The sequence below is a fragment of the Salminus brasiliensis genome, chromosome 2 (assembly GCF_030463535.1).
Source record: "Salminus brasiliensis chromosome 2, fSalBra1.hap2, whole genome shotgun sequence".
In the NCBI taxonomy this organism is placed as follows: Eukaryota; Metazoa; Chordata; class Actinopteri; order Characiformes; family Bryconidae; genus Salminus; species Salminus brasiliensis.
The window spans coordinates 39,172,034-39,188,601 of NC_132879.1; the positions used below are offsets into that span (position 1 = coordinate 39,172,034).

General features: G+C 38.7%; 2 protein-coding genes across 5 annotated transcripts in view; one reads left to right on the forward strand and one right to left on the reverse strand.

Moving 5' to 3' along the window:
* Window positions 1-16,568, reverse strand: part of osgep (O-sialoglycoprotein endopeptidase) — an 81,830-nt gene that overhangs the window by 48,048 nt on the left and 17,214 nt on the right. The gene's annotated exons all lie outside the window — the stretch shown is intronic.
* LOC140549217 (uncharacterized) lies at window positions 700-15,238 on the forward strand. 3 transcript variants are annotated; one of them, XM_072672632.1, is made up of 11 exons: window positions 2,488-2,611; window positions 3,498-3,584; window positions 3,731-3,767; window positions 4,839-4,918; window positions 6,581-6,667; window positions 6,814-6,850; window positions 7,989-8,068; window positions 12,246-12,332; window positions 12,479-12,515; window positions 13,656-13,735; window positions 15,150-15,238. In XM_072672632.1, exons 2-11 carry the CDS (start codon window positions 3,498-3,500, stop codon window positions 15,195-15,197), a joined length of 660 nt encoding a protein of 219 aa, XP_072528733.1. In that variant the 5' UTR covers window positions 2,488-2,611; the 3' UTR covers window positions 15,198-15,238. The 3 variants fall into 3 exon arrangements, with proteins under 3 accessions (XP_072528731.1, XP_072528733.1, XP_072528732.1); XM_072672630.1 differs by lacking the exons at window positions 2,488-2,611; window positions 15,150-15,238 and adding an exon at window positions 700-978 and having other exon boundaries at window positions 13,656-13,835; XM_072672631.1 differs by lacking the exon at window positions 15,150-15,238 and having other exon boundaries at window positions 13,656-13,835.

A 16,568-nucleotide genomic window follows, 5' to 3' on the forward strand; every position in this document is an offset into this window, starting at 1 on the left:
CCCACTCCCTCCCCCTGAAGTGGCTACAGTTGGACATGAGGCCCACTTGGTTACACCTGAGCGTTACACTGGGGAATCAGACAAATGTAGAGGGTTCCGGCTGCTATGCAGTCTTGCATTCGAGCAGCAGCCCTCCTTGTTGGTAGGGGGAACATGTCTTCTGTCCAGAAGGTAGGCTGTAGGTTACCAGAGAGTCAGAATCCAGCTCTCTGGCCGACATCACTGATGTGCTTTGTTATCCGGGACAGGCTCAGAGTAGAGCCGCTGCTCTTTTGCATTAAGAGGTTGTTGGGGCATCTGATAACCGGTGCCTCCCGTTGGAGATGTACCGGGCACAATCAGCTGGGAGGAAACCCAGAGGTAAACCTAAGGCTTGTTGGAAGGTTTTTATCTCTTGGCTGGCCTGGGAGTGCCTATGGAAGCTGGAGACAGGGTTTCTATGCTTGTCCTAATGCCACTGCGACACTTAGCTGGATTATGTGGATAAGAATATGAAAAGCTGACGATGAGGTATAAGTCATTTTAAGGTAAAATCAAGAAAATAAAAGTTTATTTGTTTGTTTATTTTTGGCTCTGCTTTAAACTCCTGCAGCAGCATTTTGATGGCGCTGTTTAAGCTGGAAGTCAATTTGAGTTATATTTGATTCTATATTGTTGAGATATTGAAACAAAGCTGTTCTGGTGTTTGATTTCAGGGTCAACATCTGAAGACCACCAGTGCCAGGGAGATAACAGCTGTTTGAGACCTGGATCAATCATTTATAACTGGTTTTGACCAGAGGAGGATGGGTCCCCCTTGTGAGTCTTGGTTCCTCCCAAGGTTTCTTCCTCCAGCTTTAAGGGACTTTTTCCTTGCCACTGTCGCCCTTGGCTTGCTCACTGGGGGTTCTATGTTTTGTGTTTTGTTGCTCTTTATTTGTTTTTTGTTTTGTTTTTTTAACTGGTGGCTCTGAAAAACAGCCTTCAATTACAGAACGAGTAAGTAACACTTTTAGAAATTTGTATTTTATTATGATTTACTAATAATTAGCCAGTTGTTAGATAAATAAATAATAGCTAAATAATTGTTTAAAAACTGCTTCACTTTGTCATATTGCTTAGACTTTGTAAAACGAGTCACTAAGAGGTTACAGAAATGCTTTTATGAGTGCAAAATATGAGTTACATTTTTATAACAGTCATGAACTACAGTGTGGACATTCACTTAGCTAGTAAAATAATGTTAACTAAACATTATTAACTAAACATGTGACTAAAATGCTAGCTAGCTGGAATGATTTAACATTTAAAAGATCCCAGGGGATCCCAAGCTATACACATTTTTTTAAGAAAAGGACCCTTAAATGTTCCAATTTTTGTTGACACTTAAAAATTTCAAGTCCAGTGAAAAACCTAAAGTGAGCTGAAATGGTACAAAGGTAAGTAGGTAAATTACCAATGCTTTTGATGGACTAAAAAATACAAAATAACGAAAAATTCTTCCAGTAGAAAGATAGAGAAAAAGGGATGTTTGGGCATCCCATGGAATTTGAGGTAAAAGTTATCGCTCAGATTTATGCCTATGGAAATCATCTTTTACTTACTTAGCTATTCACAATAACAAATATTTTGAACTTTTGCATGTATAAGTAATTTCTTACTTTGTTTCTATTTTACATCCATTGAAAAGCTACCTACCTGTTCTGCATCCTCTAAGCAAACAGGGTTCTAAATAGGTCTTGAGAAAAGACTTGTAACTGTATTGGAAGCATTTATAGTGCTGCATACTGTATACAGAAACTGCTCTCTTCTACCTCAGTAACTGATGTGTTCACATTTGTTTTAATATGTGGTAGCACATAACATACCTCTGCACCTTATCCTAACCACACACATACAGTACTGAGTGCTGTGTCTGTGTTGCTGGCAGGAGCCTGTTTACCGTGTCTAATGTCTGTTGTATTTATCATATTTATTGTATTGTTCTGGGTTGCACGTTTGCACTTTTTGTAGTCTATATTGTATTGTTTCAGTTTCATGTTGTGCCATAGACCTAGAGGAACGTCATTTCACTTTCCATCCATGTATAGAACTGTTTTACCAGGAAAGCAACCATTGCACAATTAAAGCTTTTATTAAGTTGTCATATTTCTATATATAACCACTTTCAACGAGTAGCTGCTTTGCATTTTACTTCCTTTATTGTCACCAGCATTTGCATTATTTTGCTTCTCATTCCGTGGGTAAACATATGAAATATTGTTAAATATATGGTTTTTTTTTTATTATTCTACATTACAAGTTAAAAAATAGTAATATATGATACAAGGTGATGAACTGATCTGTTTTGGTACTTTTGTGTTTTAATATTCCCCAGCATAAGCTTTACTGAACAATAAGATGAATGTCCCCCCCCCCCCAATAATTTGCATACTCTCACTGGCATCAGTAAATGTAAGAGACATGTGTGTTGCTGCCATATAACTGTGTTCAGGGTGCTGTATGATTACAGTCACAGCACCATATTGGTAGTGGAGCACTGCAGCGAAACGAATATTGTAAGTGACAGTGAACTGGAGATTTAAAAATTGTTATATACAAGGGGATAAGATCAAAGCAGACATGATGTCCGGTAAGTTTAATATTTTATATAAAAACTGGAGCTCAGCTTTTGGTCAAAAATGTAATATACTTTTATTTCATACAGGAATATAGTGTGTCATATCTTGCTTAACGTTCAGTATACTGTATTGTCACAGTCAGACAAAAACCTTGTGTCTTTTTGAACATGAATGGCAGCATGCTTGTGAAAGTACACTAAACATGACTGCTTTTATATATATATATATATATTTATTTATATATATATATATATATATATATATATATATATATATATATATATATATATATATATATATACCATTGCTATGTCCCAAATAATTATGATGCCCTAAAATGAGGGGTACTGTCTAAACAAAAGTGGTGTAATTTCAACATGGTGAAACAGAGAAGAGCTGAGGGAGGGGCATTTCAGTCTTAGTCCAGTGTCAGACGGCTTCTGTACAGTCATCACCTCATCCCCAACTCCCCAACTCCCCAACACAGCTCCACAGCTCAATGGCCACATTGGACATTAAGCATGATGCCAAGAATTCACCTGCTCAAGAGAGTCCTATTTTATTGGCAATACGTCTTTTACAGGGACTAGACAAGATGTGTGTGTGTGTGTGAGTGCATTTACATGTCTGTTTTAGCAGTGGGTGCAACTTAAAGTAGCTAAATACATTCCTTAGAAGTGGTGTCCACAAACATTTGGACATAAAGTGTAATTGTTATGAATACAACAAAAATACTGATATAATTCTGATGTGCAACAGGGGTGTATGCAGGATAGTGACAAAACAATGAGAAACAGGAGTGTTTCTTAAAGATAAAAAATAGTACATTGGAGCAAGGTGCCACATAACATAACAGGAAACCAAGAGATGAGATGTTCTTCTCTCTTCTTATCTTAGATGATGGATGTCACAAGAATGATGACTGGCAGGGTTGGACTGCTCTTATTGTCAGTGTTTGTGGTCACTTCCCTGGTCATAGGGAAGGTAAGCTGCACCTTCACTTCATGTGCACACAGCAGTGATCCTTTTTTTTGGCAACAGGTTGTTTGAAACAAGCATCCATAAAAAATCAGTACATGCTGTAACTGTACTTTTAACTACTGTGTCATATTTGCATGTAAATGCTTTAGGGGCAGACAGAAACGGGGCCCACTGTGCTTTTAAAGGGTGAGTCACTAGTTTCTAAAGTTTCTAAAAAAAAAAAGACTAATTTCTGTTTGTAGAGCGAGAGAGAGCAAACATTTTCCCTTTTTTAATAGAAAAATAAAGTGTTTTGTTCAGATGATACAACATATTTTAATAGTGTTGGACATATTGAAGCTAACGTGTCCTAACAGTCAGGGTTCCTTATAATGTCCCCTGTCCAGTTCCTTTCTTTTTTCAGAGAGGGAAAACACTCATCCCCCCAAAAAAGGAAAGACAATTTTATATTTTTATATTCAGTTACTTCACCAACTGTATTTAACTAGAAACCACTCCACAATTCTTAATACTGCAGGAGTGGAAAGTAAAAAAGAGTGGGTGAAGAGCAAAAAGCAGGTATGTAGCATGGCAGATATTCTGGGTCAGAGATTAACACTCTGTCCAAATCATCTTCTGTGCTATTTTCTTGTCTATTGAACTGTGATATCAATTGTTTAAGATGCCATGTGACAAGATCATGTGATGCATTATCAGTATTTTGATTGGCTGTTTCATTCAGCTGTACTTAAATTGCAAGACGTCTTCAAACCACATAAACCAGAAATTAAAATGGGTTTACTTTGAATGGTCTGACTGTGTTTCAGTCTGTCTGTATGCACATGCATGGATTTGCCTCGTGAACAGAAGTAGAAGTAATTTCAAATGTCTTTTAAAATCCACAAATACACAATTCACAATGCAAAGTACTAAGTGCTTTCCAAATATGGCCGTTATAGGTTCCATAAAAACAATCCTTTTACTGGAAATAATTGTGTGAGTATGAAGAACCTTTGAAAAGCTTCAAAGCCCTTCCACAGAATGGGCTGGTTCTACCTTGTGGTTCTTCTATGGCATTGCTTAAAGAACCTTTTGCGGCTCCTTGTTGAAAGCAGGTTGTCCATATTCCTGTTAAGCGTAAAATTCTGTTGGGCTAAAAGTTTGATTTACCTCTGATAGTCTAAAGTGTCTGTGCTGCTGTTTTGTGTTACAGGTTTGTTTGTGTGCTTAATGTATCCAGTCCATGTGTAAAATTGACACAATTCTCTTTTTTTCCAGACTGCACACAGATAAAGAATGCTTTCCCCAATGTGAAAAGTGGAGTTTATACCATACGGCCATCTCAAGCCAGTTTCAAAGTATGTCCAATGTTTCATGTAGAAGTCACTTTTTTGGATGGTGAGAAACCTCTAGGTTCAAACTTCTCACTAATACCAAAACTATGTATTTTCATTTGAATAGTTTAGATGCATGTCATCTGACAGCAAAGAACTCCAAGCCCCAGATTCCCAAGGCGGTAATAAATGCTGACCAGACCCACCTGTGTGGCATGGTATAAATACACCCAGCCAAACACAATTCCCTGTCGCACCTGTAGAGGGGTGAACGGTAACAGTGGGTCTAAGTTGCAAACCATCAGAAAAAGTGTTGAAAAAGAAAAGAGTTTGTGCTGCAAATAGTGAAGAAAAGCTGGAGTTAAAATGAGTTTAAATTGTCAACAGTGAAGAAAAGTAAAACTAGAAAAAGCTCCTGGTGTTTGTTTTTGCATACTGCCACCTCTCCCAGCTGTGGAGGTGCGGTGGAAACACACTGGACTCCCATTACCAGGGTTGGGAGTTCGAGCCCTGCCACAGAGTCTCACCAAGCACCAATCTTGTCTTGACATTCATCTGTTAAACACACCATAACATAACCCCCCCCCCCCCCCCCCAAAAAAAAAAAAGTAAACGAAATAAATTAATTTATACATAAATTAACTGCACAACTGCATCAAGGCACAGCTATCGACCACCATGAGCAACTGCTATTGGAGATCACGGAGCAGTTGAGCCAGCTGGCTACAGTTCAGGCTGAGACCACAGCTGGTCCCACTCCCTCCCCCTGAAGTGGCTACAGTTGGACATGAGGCCCACTTGGTTACACCTGAGCGTTACACTGGGGAATCAGACAAATGTAGAGGGTTCCGGCTGCTATGCAGTCTTGCATTCGAGCAGCAGCCCTCCTTGTTGGTAGGGGGAACATGTCTTCTGTCCAGAAGGTAGGCTGTAGGTTACCAGAGAGTCAGAATCCAGCTCTCTGGCCGACATCACTGATGTGCTTTGTTATCCGGGACAGGCTCAGAGTAGAGCCGCTGCTCTTTTGCATTAAGAGGTTGTTGGGGCATCTGATAACCGGTGCCTCCCGTTGTATATATATATATATATACCATTGCTATGTCCCAAATAATTATGATGCCCTAAAATGAGGGGTACTGTCTAAACAAAAGTGGTGTAATTTAAACATGGTGAAACAGAGAAGAGCTGAGGGAGGGGCATTTCAGTCTTAGTCCAGTGTCAGACGGCTTCTGTACAGTCATCACCTCATCCCCAACTCCCCAACTCCCCAACACAGCTCCACAGCTCAATGGCCACATTGGACATTAAGCATGATGCCAAGAATTCACCTGCTCAAGAGAGTCCTATTTTATTGGCAATACGTCTTTTACAGGGACTAGACAAGATGTGTGTGTGTGTGTGAGTGCATTTACATGTCTGTTTCAGCAGTGGGTGCAACTTAAAGTAGCTAAATACATTCCTTAGAAGTGGTGTCCACAAACATTTGGACATAAAGTGTAATTGTTATGAATACAACAAAAATACTGATATAATTCTGATGTGCAACAGGGGTGTATGCAGGATAGTGACAAAACAATGAGAAACAGGAGTGTTTCTTAAAGATAAAAAATAGTACATTGGAGCAAGGTGCCACATAACATAACAGGAAACCAAGAGATGAGATGTTCTTCTCTCTTCTTATCTTAGATGATGGATGTCACAAGAATGATGACTGGCAGGGTTGGACTGCTCTTATTGTCAGTGTTTGTGGTCACTTCCCTGGTCATAGGGAAGGTAAGCTGCACCTTCACTTCATGTGCACACAGCAGTGATCCTTTTTTTTGGCAACAGGTTGTTTGAAACAAGCATCCATAAAAAATCAGTACATGCTGTAACTGTACTTTTAACTACTGTGTCATATTTGCATGTAAATGCTTTAGGGGCAGACAGAAACGGGGCCCACTGTGCTTTTAAAGGGTGAGTCACTAGTTTCTAAAGTTTCTAAAAAAAAAAAGACTAATTTCTGTTTGTAGAGCGAGAGAGAGCAAACATTTTCCCTTTTTTAATAGAAAAATAAAGTGTTTTGTTCAGATGATACAACATATTTTAATAGTGTTGGACATATTGAAGCTAACGTGTCCTAACAGTCAGGGTTCCTTATAATGTCCCCTGTCCAGTTCCTTTCTTTTTTCAGAGAGGGAAAACACTCATCCCCCCAAAAAAGGAAAGACAATTTTATATTTTTATATTCAGTTACTTCACCAACTGTATTTAACTAGAAACCACTCCACAATTCTTAATACTGCAGGAGTGGAAAGTAAAAAAGAGTGGGTGAAGAGCAAAAAGCAGGTATGTAGCATGGCAGATATTCTGGGTCAGAGATTAACACTCTGTCCAAATCATCTTCTGTGCTATTTTCTTGTCTATTGAACTGTGATATCAATTGTTTAAGATGCCATGTGACAAGATCATGTGATGCATTATCAGTATTTTGATTGGCTGTTTCATTCAGCTGTACTTAAATTGCAAGACGTCTTCAAACCACATAAACCAGAAATTAAAATGGGTTTACTTTGAATGGTCTGACTGTGTTTCAGTCTGTCTGTATGCACATGCATGGATTTGCCTCGTGAACAGAAGTAGAAGTAATTTCAAATGTCTTTTAAAATCCACAAATACACAATTCACAATGCAAAGTACTAAGTGCTTTCCAAATATGGCCGTTATAGGTTCCATAAAAACAATCCTTTTACTGGAAATAATTGTGTGAGTATGAAGAACCTTTGAAAAGCTTCAAAGCCCTTCCACAGAATGGGCTGGTTCTAAGGAAGAACCCATGCACTGGTTAAGAACAGTTATATTATAGGAAGATTCAGATTTCAGCTTCTTGAACCTTGTGGTTCTTCTATGGCATTGCTTAAAGAACCTTTTGCGGCTCCTTGTTGAAAGCAGGTTGTCCATATTCCTGTTAAGCGTAAAATTCTGTTGGGCTAAAAGTTTGATTTACCTCTGATAGTCTAAAGTGTCTGTGCTGCTGTTTTGTGTTACAGGTTTGTTTGTGTGCTTAATGTATCCAGTCCATGTGTAAAATTGACACAATTCTCTTTTTTTCCAGACTGCACACAGATAAAGAATGCTTTCCCCAATGTGAAAAGTGGAGTTTATACCATACGGCCATCTCAAGCCAGTTTCAAAGTATGTCCAATGTTTCATGTAGAAGTCACTTTTTTGGATGGTGAGAAACCTCTAGGTTCAAACTTCTCACTAATACCAAAACTATGTATTTTCATTTGAATAGTTTAGATGCATGTCATCTGACAGCAAAGAACTCCAAGCCCCAGATTCCCAAGGCGGTAATAAATGCTGACCAGACCCACCTGTGTGGCATGGTATAAATACACCCAGCCAAACACAATTCCCTGTCGCACCTGTAGAGGGGTGAACGGTAACAGTGGGTCTAAGTTGCAAACCATCAGAAAAAGTGTTGAAAAAGAAAAGAGTTTGTGCTGCAAATAGTGAAGAAAAGCTGGAGTTAAAATGAGTTTAAATTGTCAACAGTGAAGAAAAGTAAAACTAGAAAAAGCTCCTGGTGTTTGTTTTTGCATACTGCCACCTCTCCCAGCTGTGGAGGTGCGGTGGAAACACACTGGACTCCCATTACCAGGGTTGGGAGTTCGAGCCCTGCCACAGAGTCTCACCAAGCACCAATCTTGTCTTGACATTCATCTGTTAAACACACCATAACATAATCCCCCCCCCCCCCCCAAAAAAAAGCAAACGAAATAAATTAATTATACATAAATTAACTGCACAACTGCATCAAGGCACAGCTATCGACCACCATGAGCAACTGCTATTGGAGATCACGGAGCAGTTGGCTACAGTTCAGGCTGAGACCACAGCTGGTCCCACTCCCTCCCCCTGAAGTGGCTACAGTTGGACATGAGGCCCACTTGGTTACACCTGAGCGTTACACTGGGGAATCAGACAAATGTAGAGGGTTCCGGCTGCTATGCAGTCTTGCATTCGAGCAGCAGCCCTCCTTGTTGGTAGGGGGAACATGTCTTCTGTCCAGAAGGTAGGCTGTAGGTTACCAGAGAGTCAGAATCCAGCTCTCTGGCCGACATCACTGATGTGCTTTGTTATCCGGGACAGGCTCAGAGTAGAGCCGCTGCTCTTTTGCATTAAGAGGTTGTTGGGGCATCTGATAACCGGTGCCTCCCGTTGGAGATGTACCGGGCACAATCAGCTGGGAGGAAACCCAGAGGTAAACCTAAGGCTTGTTGGAAGGTTTTTATCTCTTGGCTGGCCTGGGAGTGCCTATGGAAGCTGGAGACAGGGTTTCTATGCTTGTCCTATTGCCACTGTGACACTTAGCTGGATTATGTGGATAAGAATATGAAAAGCTGACGATGAGGTATAAGTCATTTTAAGGTAAAATCAAGAAAATAAAAGTTTATTTGTTTGTTTATTTTTGGCTCTGCTTTAAACTCCTGCAGCAGCATTTTGATGGCGCTGTTTAAGCTGGAAGTCAATTTGAGTTATATTTGATTCTATATTGTTGAGATATTGAAACAAAGCTGTTCTGGTGTTTGATTTCAGGGTCAACATCTGAAGACCACCAGTGCCAGGGAGATAACAGCTGTTTGAGACCTGGATCAATCATTTATAACTGGTTTTGACCAGAGGAGGATGGGTCCCCCTTGTGAGTCTTGGTTCCTCCCAAGGTTTCTTCCTCCAGCTTTAAGGGACTTTTTCCTTGCCACTGTCGCCCTTGGCTTGCTCACTGGGGGTTCTATGTTTTGTGTTTTGTTGCTCTTTATTTGTTTTTTGTTTTGTTTTTTTAACTGGTGGCTCTGAAAAACAGCCTTCAATTACAGAACGAGTAAGTAACACTTTTAGAAATTTGTATTTTATTATGATTTACTAATAATTAGCCAGTTGTTAGATAAATAAATAATAGCTAAATAATTGTTTAAAAACTGCTTCACTTTGTCATATTGCTTAGACTTTGTAAAACGAGTCACTAAGAGGTTACAGAAATGCTTTTATGAGTGCAAAATATGAGTTACATTTTTATAACAGTCATGAACTACAGTGTGGACATTCACTTAGCTAGTAAAATAATGTTAACTAAACATTATTAACTAAACATGTGACTAAAATGCTAGCTAGCTGGAATGATTTAACATTTAAAAGATCCCAGGGGATCCCAAGCTATACACATTTTTTTAAGAAAAGGACCCTTAAATGTTCCAATTTTTGTTGACATTTAAAACTTTCAAGTCCAGTGAAAAACCTAAAGTGAGCTGAAATGGTACAAAGGTAAGTAGGTAAATTACCAATGCTTTTGATGGACTAAAAAATACAAAATAACGAAAAATTCTTCCAGTAGAAAGATAGAGAAAAAGGGATGTTTGGGCATCCCATGGAATTTAAGGTAAAAGTTATCGCTCAGATTTATGCCTATGGAAATCAGCTATTAGCTATTCACAATAACAAATATTTTGAACTTTTGCATGTATAAGTAATTTCTTACTTTGTTTCTATTTTACATCCATTGAAAAGCTACCTACCTGTTCTGCATCCTCTAAGCAAACAGGGTTCTAAATAGGTCTTGAGAAAAGACTTGTAACTGTATTGGAAGCATTTATAGTGCTGCATACTGTATACAGAAACTGCTCTCTTCTACCTCAGTAACTGATGTGTTCACATTTGTTTTAATATGTGGTAGCACATAACATACCTCTGCACCTTATCCTAACCACACACATACAGTACTGAGTGCTGTGTCTGTGTTGCTGGCAGGAGCCTGTTTACCGTGTCTAATGTCTGTTGTATTTATCATATTTATTGTATTGTTCTGGGTTGCACGTTTGCACTTTTTGTAGTCTATATTGTATTGTTTCAGTTTCATGTTGTGCCATAGACCTAGAGGAACGTCATTTCACTTTCCATCCATGTATAGAACTGTTTTACCAGGAAAGCAACCATTGCACAATTAAAGCTTTTATTAAGTTGTCATATTTCTATATATAACCACTTTCAACGAGTAGCTGCTTTGCATTTTACTTCCTTTATTGTCACCAGCATTTGCATTATTTTGCTTCTCATTCCGTGGGTAAACATATGAAATATTGTTAAATATATGTTTTTTTTTTTTATTATTCTACATTACAAGTTAAAAAATAGTAATATATGATACAAGGCGATGAACTGATCTGTTTTGGTACTTTTGTGTTTTAATATTCCCCAGCATAAGCTTTACTGAAAAATAAGATGAATGTCCCCCCCCCCCCAATAATTTGCATACTCTCACTGGAATCAGTAAATGTAAGAGACATGTGTGTCGCTGCCATATAACTGTGTTCAGGGTGCTGTATGATTACAGTCACAGCACCATATTGGTAGTGGAGCACTGCAGCGAAACGAATATTGTAAGTGACAGTGAACTGGAGATTTAAAAATTGTTATATACAAGGGGATAAGATTAAAGCAGACATGATGTCCGGTAAGTTTAATATTTTATATAAAAACTGGAGCTCAGCTTTTGGTCAAAAATGTAATATACTTTTATTTCATACAGGAATATAGTGTGTCATATCTTGCTTAACGTTCAGTATACTGTATTGTCACAGTCAGACAAAAACCTTGTGTCTTTTTGAACATGAATGGCAGCATGCTTGTGAAAGTACACTAAACATGACTGCTTTTATATATATATATATATATATATATATATATATATATATATATATATATATATATATATATTACCATTGCTATGTCCCAAATAATTATGATGCCCTAAAATGAGGGGTACTGTCTAAACAAAAGTGGTGTAATTTAAACATGGTGAAACAGAGAAGAGCTGAGGGAGGGGCATTTCAGTCTTAGTCCAGTGTCAGACGGCTTCTGTACAGTCATCACCTCATCCCTAACTCCCCAACTCCCCAACACAGCTCCACAGCTCAATGGCCACATTGGACATTAAGCATGATGCCAAGAATTCACCTGCTCAAGAGAGTCCTATTTTATTGGCAATACGTCTTTTACAGGGACTAGACAAGATGTGTGTGTGTGTGTGAGTGCATTTACATGTCTGTTTCAGCAGTGGGTGCAACTTAAAGTAGCTAAATACATTCCTTAGAAGTGGTGTCCACAAACATTTGGACATAAAGTGTAATTGTTATGAATACAACAAAAATGCTGATATAATTCTGATGTGCAACAGGGGTGTATGCAGGATAGTGACAAAACAATGAGAAACAGGAGTGTTTCTTAAAGATAAAAAATAGTACATTGGAGCAAGGTGCCACATAACATAACAGGAAACCAAGAGATGAGATGTTCTTCTCTCTTCTTATCTTAGATGATGGATGTCACAAGAATGATGACTGGCAGGGTTGGACTGCTCTTATTGTCAGTGTTTGTGGTCACTTCCCTGGTCATAGGGAAGGTAAGCTGCACCTTCACTTCATGTGCACACAGCAGTGATCCTTTTTTTTGGCAACAGGTTGTTTGAAACAAGCATCCATAAAAAATCAGTACATGCTGTAACTGTACTTTTAACTACTGTGTCATATTTGCATGTAAATGCTTTAGGGGCAGACAGAAACGGGGCCCACTGTGCTTTTAAAGGGTGAGTCACTAGTTTCTAAAGTTTCTAAAAAAAAAAAAAGACTAATTTCTGTTTGTAGAGCGAGAGAGAGCAAACATTTTCCCTTTTTTAATAGAAAAATAAAGTGTTTTGTTCAGATGATACAACATATTTTAATAGTGTTGGACATATTGAAGCTAACGTGTCCTAACAGTCAGGGTTCCTTATAATGTCCCCTGTCCAGTTCCTTTCTTTTTTCAGAGAGGGAAAACACTCATCCCCCCAAAAAAGGAAAGACAATTTTATATTTTTATATTCAGTTACTTCACCAACTGTATTTAACTAGAAACCACTCCACAATTCTTAATACTGCAGGAGTGGAAAGTAAAAAAGAGTGGGTGAAGAGCAAAAAGCAGGTATGTAGCATGGCAGATATTCTGGGTCAGAGATTAACACTCTGTCCAAATCATCTTCTGTGCTATTTTCTTGTCTATTGAACTGTGATATCAATTGTTTAAGATGCCATGCGACAAGATCATGTGATGCATTATCAGTATTTTGATTGGCTGTTTCATTCAGCTGTACTTAAATTGCAAGACGTCTTCAAACCACATAAACCAGAAATTAAAATGGGTTTACTTTGAATGGTCTGACTGTGTTTCAGTCTGTCTGTATGCACATGCATGGATCTGCCTCGTGAACAGAAGTAGAAGTAATTTCAAATGTCTTTTAAAATCCACAAATACACAATTCACAATGCAAAGTACTAAGTGCTTTCCAAATATGGCCGTTATAGGTTCCATAAAAACAATCCTTTTACTGGAAATAATTGTGTGAGTATGAAGAACCTTTGAAAAGCTTCAAAGCCCTTCCACAGAATGGGCTGGTTCTAAGGAAGAACCCATGCACTGGTTAAGAACAGTTATATTATAGGAAGATTCAGATTTCAGCTTCTTGAACCTTGTGGTTCTTCTATGGCATTGCTTAAAGAACCTTTTGCGGCTCCTTGTTGAAAGCAGGTTGTCCATATTCCTGTTAAGCGTAAAATTCTGTTGGGCTAAAAGTTTGATTTACCTCTGATAGTCTAAAGTGTCTGTGCTGCTGTTTTGTGTTACAGGTTTGTTTGTGTGCTTAATGTATCCAGTCCATGTGTAAAATTGACACAATTCTCTTTTTTTCCAGACTGCACACAGATAAAGAATGCTTTCCCCAATGTGAAAAGTGGAGTTTATACCATACGGCCATCTCAAGCCAGTTTCAAAGTATGTCCAATGTTTCATGTAGAAGTCACTTTTTTGGATGGTGAGAAACCTCTAGGTTCAAACTTCTCACTAATACCAAAACTATGTATTTTCATTTGAATAGTTTAGATGCATGTCATCTGACAGCAAAGAACGCCAAGTCCCAGATTCCCAAGGCGGTAATAAATGCTGACCAGACCCACCTGTGTGGCATGGTATAAATACACCCAGCCAAACACAATTCCCTGTCGCACCTGTAGAGGGGTGAACGGTAACAGTGGGTCTAAGTTGCAAACCGTCAGAAAAAGTGTTGAAAAAGAAAAGAGTTTGTGCTGCAAATAGTGAAGAAAAGCTGGAGTTAAAATGAGTTTAAATTGTGAACAGTGAAGAAAAGTAAAACTAGAAAAAGCTCCTGGTGTTTGTTTTTGCATACTGCCACCTCTCCCAGCTGTGGAGGTGCGATGGAAACACACTGGACTCCCATTACCAGGGTTGGGAGTTCGAGCCCTGCCACAGAGTCTCACCGAGCACCAATCTTGTCTTGACATTCATCTGTTAAACACACCATAACATAATACCCCCCCCCCCCCCCAAAAAAAGTAAACGAAATAAATTAATTTATACATAAATTAACTGCACAACTGCATCAAGGCACAGCTATCGACCACCATGAGCAACTGCTATTGGAGATCACGGAGCAGTTGAGCCAGCTGGCTACAGTTCAGGCTGAGACCACAGCTGGTCCCACTCCCTCCTGAAGTGGCTACAGTTGGACATGAGGCCCACTTGGTTACACCTGAGCGTTACACTGGGGAATCAGACAAATGTAGAGGGTTCCGGCTGCTATGCAGTCTTGCATTCGAGCAGCAGCCCTCCTTGTTGGTAGGGGGAACATGTCTTCTGTCCAGAAGGTAGGCTGTAGGTTACCAGAGAGTCAGAATCCAGCTCTCTGGCCGACATCACTGATGTGCTTTGTTATCCGGGACAGGCTCAGAGTAGAGCCGCTGCTCTTTTGCATTAAGAGGTTGTTGGGGCATCTGATAACCGGTGCCTCCCGTTGGAGATGTACCGGGCACAATCAGCTGGGAGGAAACCCAGAGGTAAACCTAAGGCTTGTTGGAAGGTTTTTATCTCTTGGCTGGCCTGGGAGTGCCTATGGAAGCTGGAGACAGGGTTTCTATGCTTGTCCTATTGCCACTGTGACACTTAGCTGGATTATGTGGATAAGAATATGAAAAGCTGACGATGAGGTATAAGTCATTTTAAGGTAAAATCAAGAAAATAAAAGTTTATTTGTTTGTTTATTTTTGGCTCTGCTTTAAACTCCTGCAGCAGCATTTTGATGGCGCTGTTTAAGCTGGAAGTCAATTTGAGTTATATTTGATTCTATATTGTTGAGATATTGAAACAAAGCTGTTCTGGTGTTTGATTTCAGGGTCAACATCTGAAGACCACCAGTGCCAGGGAGATAACAGCTGTTTGAGACCTGGATCAATCATTTATAACTGGTTTTGACCAGAGGAGGATGGGTCCCCCTTGTGAGTCTTGGTTCCTCCCAAGGTTTCTTCCTCCAGCTTTAAGGGACTTTTTCCTTGCCACTGTCGCCCTTGGCTTGCTCACTGGGGGTTCTATGTTTTGTGTTTTGTTGCTCTTTATTTGTTTTTTGTTTTGTTTTTTTAACTGGTGGCTCTGAAAAACAGCCTTCAATTACAGAACGAGTAAGTAACACTTTTAGAAATTTGTATTTTATTATGATTTACTAATAATTAGCCAGTTGTTAGATAAATAAATAATAGCTAAATAATTGTTTAAAAACTGCTTCACTTTGTCATATTGCTTAGACTTTGTAAAACGAGTCACTAAGAGGTTACAGAAATGCTTTTATGAGTGCAAAATATGAGTTACATTTTTATAACAGTCATGAACTACAGTGTGGACATTCACTTAGCTAGTAAAATAATGTTAACTAAACATTATTAACTAAACATGTGACTAAAATGCTAGCTAGCTGGAATGATTTAACATTTAAAAGATCCCAGGGGATCCCAAGCTATACACATTCTTTTAAGAAAAGGACCCTTAAATGTTCCAATTTTTGTTGACATTTAAAACTTTCAAGTCCAGTGAAAAACCTAAAGTGAGCTGAAATGGTACAAAGGTAAGTAGGTAAATTACCAATGCTTTTGATGGACTAAAAAATACAAAATAACGAAAAATTCTTCCAGTAGAAAGATAGAGAAAAAGGGATGTTTGGGCATCCCATGGAATTTGAGGTAAAAGTTATCGCTCAGATTTATGCCTATGGAAATCATCTTTTACTTACTTAGCTATTCAGAATAACAAATATTTTGAACTTTTGCATGTATAAGTAATTTCTTACTTTGTTTCTATTTTACATCCATTGAAAAGCTACCTACCTGTTCTGCATCCTCTAAGCAAACAGGGTTCTAAATAGGTCTTGAGAAAAGACTTGTAACTGTATTGGAAGCATTTATAGTGCTGCATACTGTATACAGAAACTGCCCTCTTCTACCTCAGTAACTGATGTGTTCACATTTGTTTTAATATGTGGTAGCACATAACATACCTCTGCACCTTATCCTAACCACACACATACAGTACTGAGTGCTGTGTCTGTGTTGCTGGCAGGAGCCTGTTTACCGTGTCTAATGTCTGTTGTATTTATCATATTTATTGTATTGTTCTGGGTTGCACGTTTACACTTTTTGTAGTCTATATTGTATTGTTTCAGTTTCATGTTGTGCCATAGACCTAGAGGAACGTCATTTCACTTTCCATCCATGTATAGAACTGTTTTACCAGGAAAGCAACCATTGCACAATTAAAGCTTTTA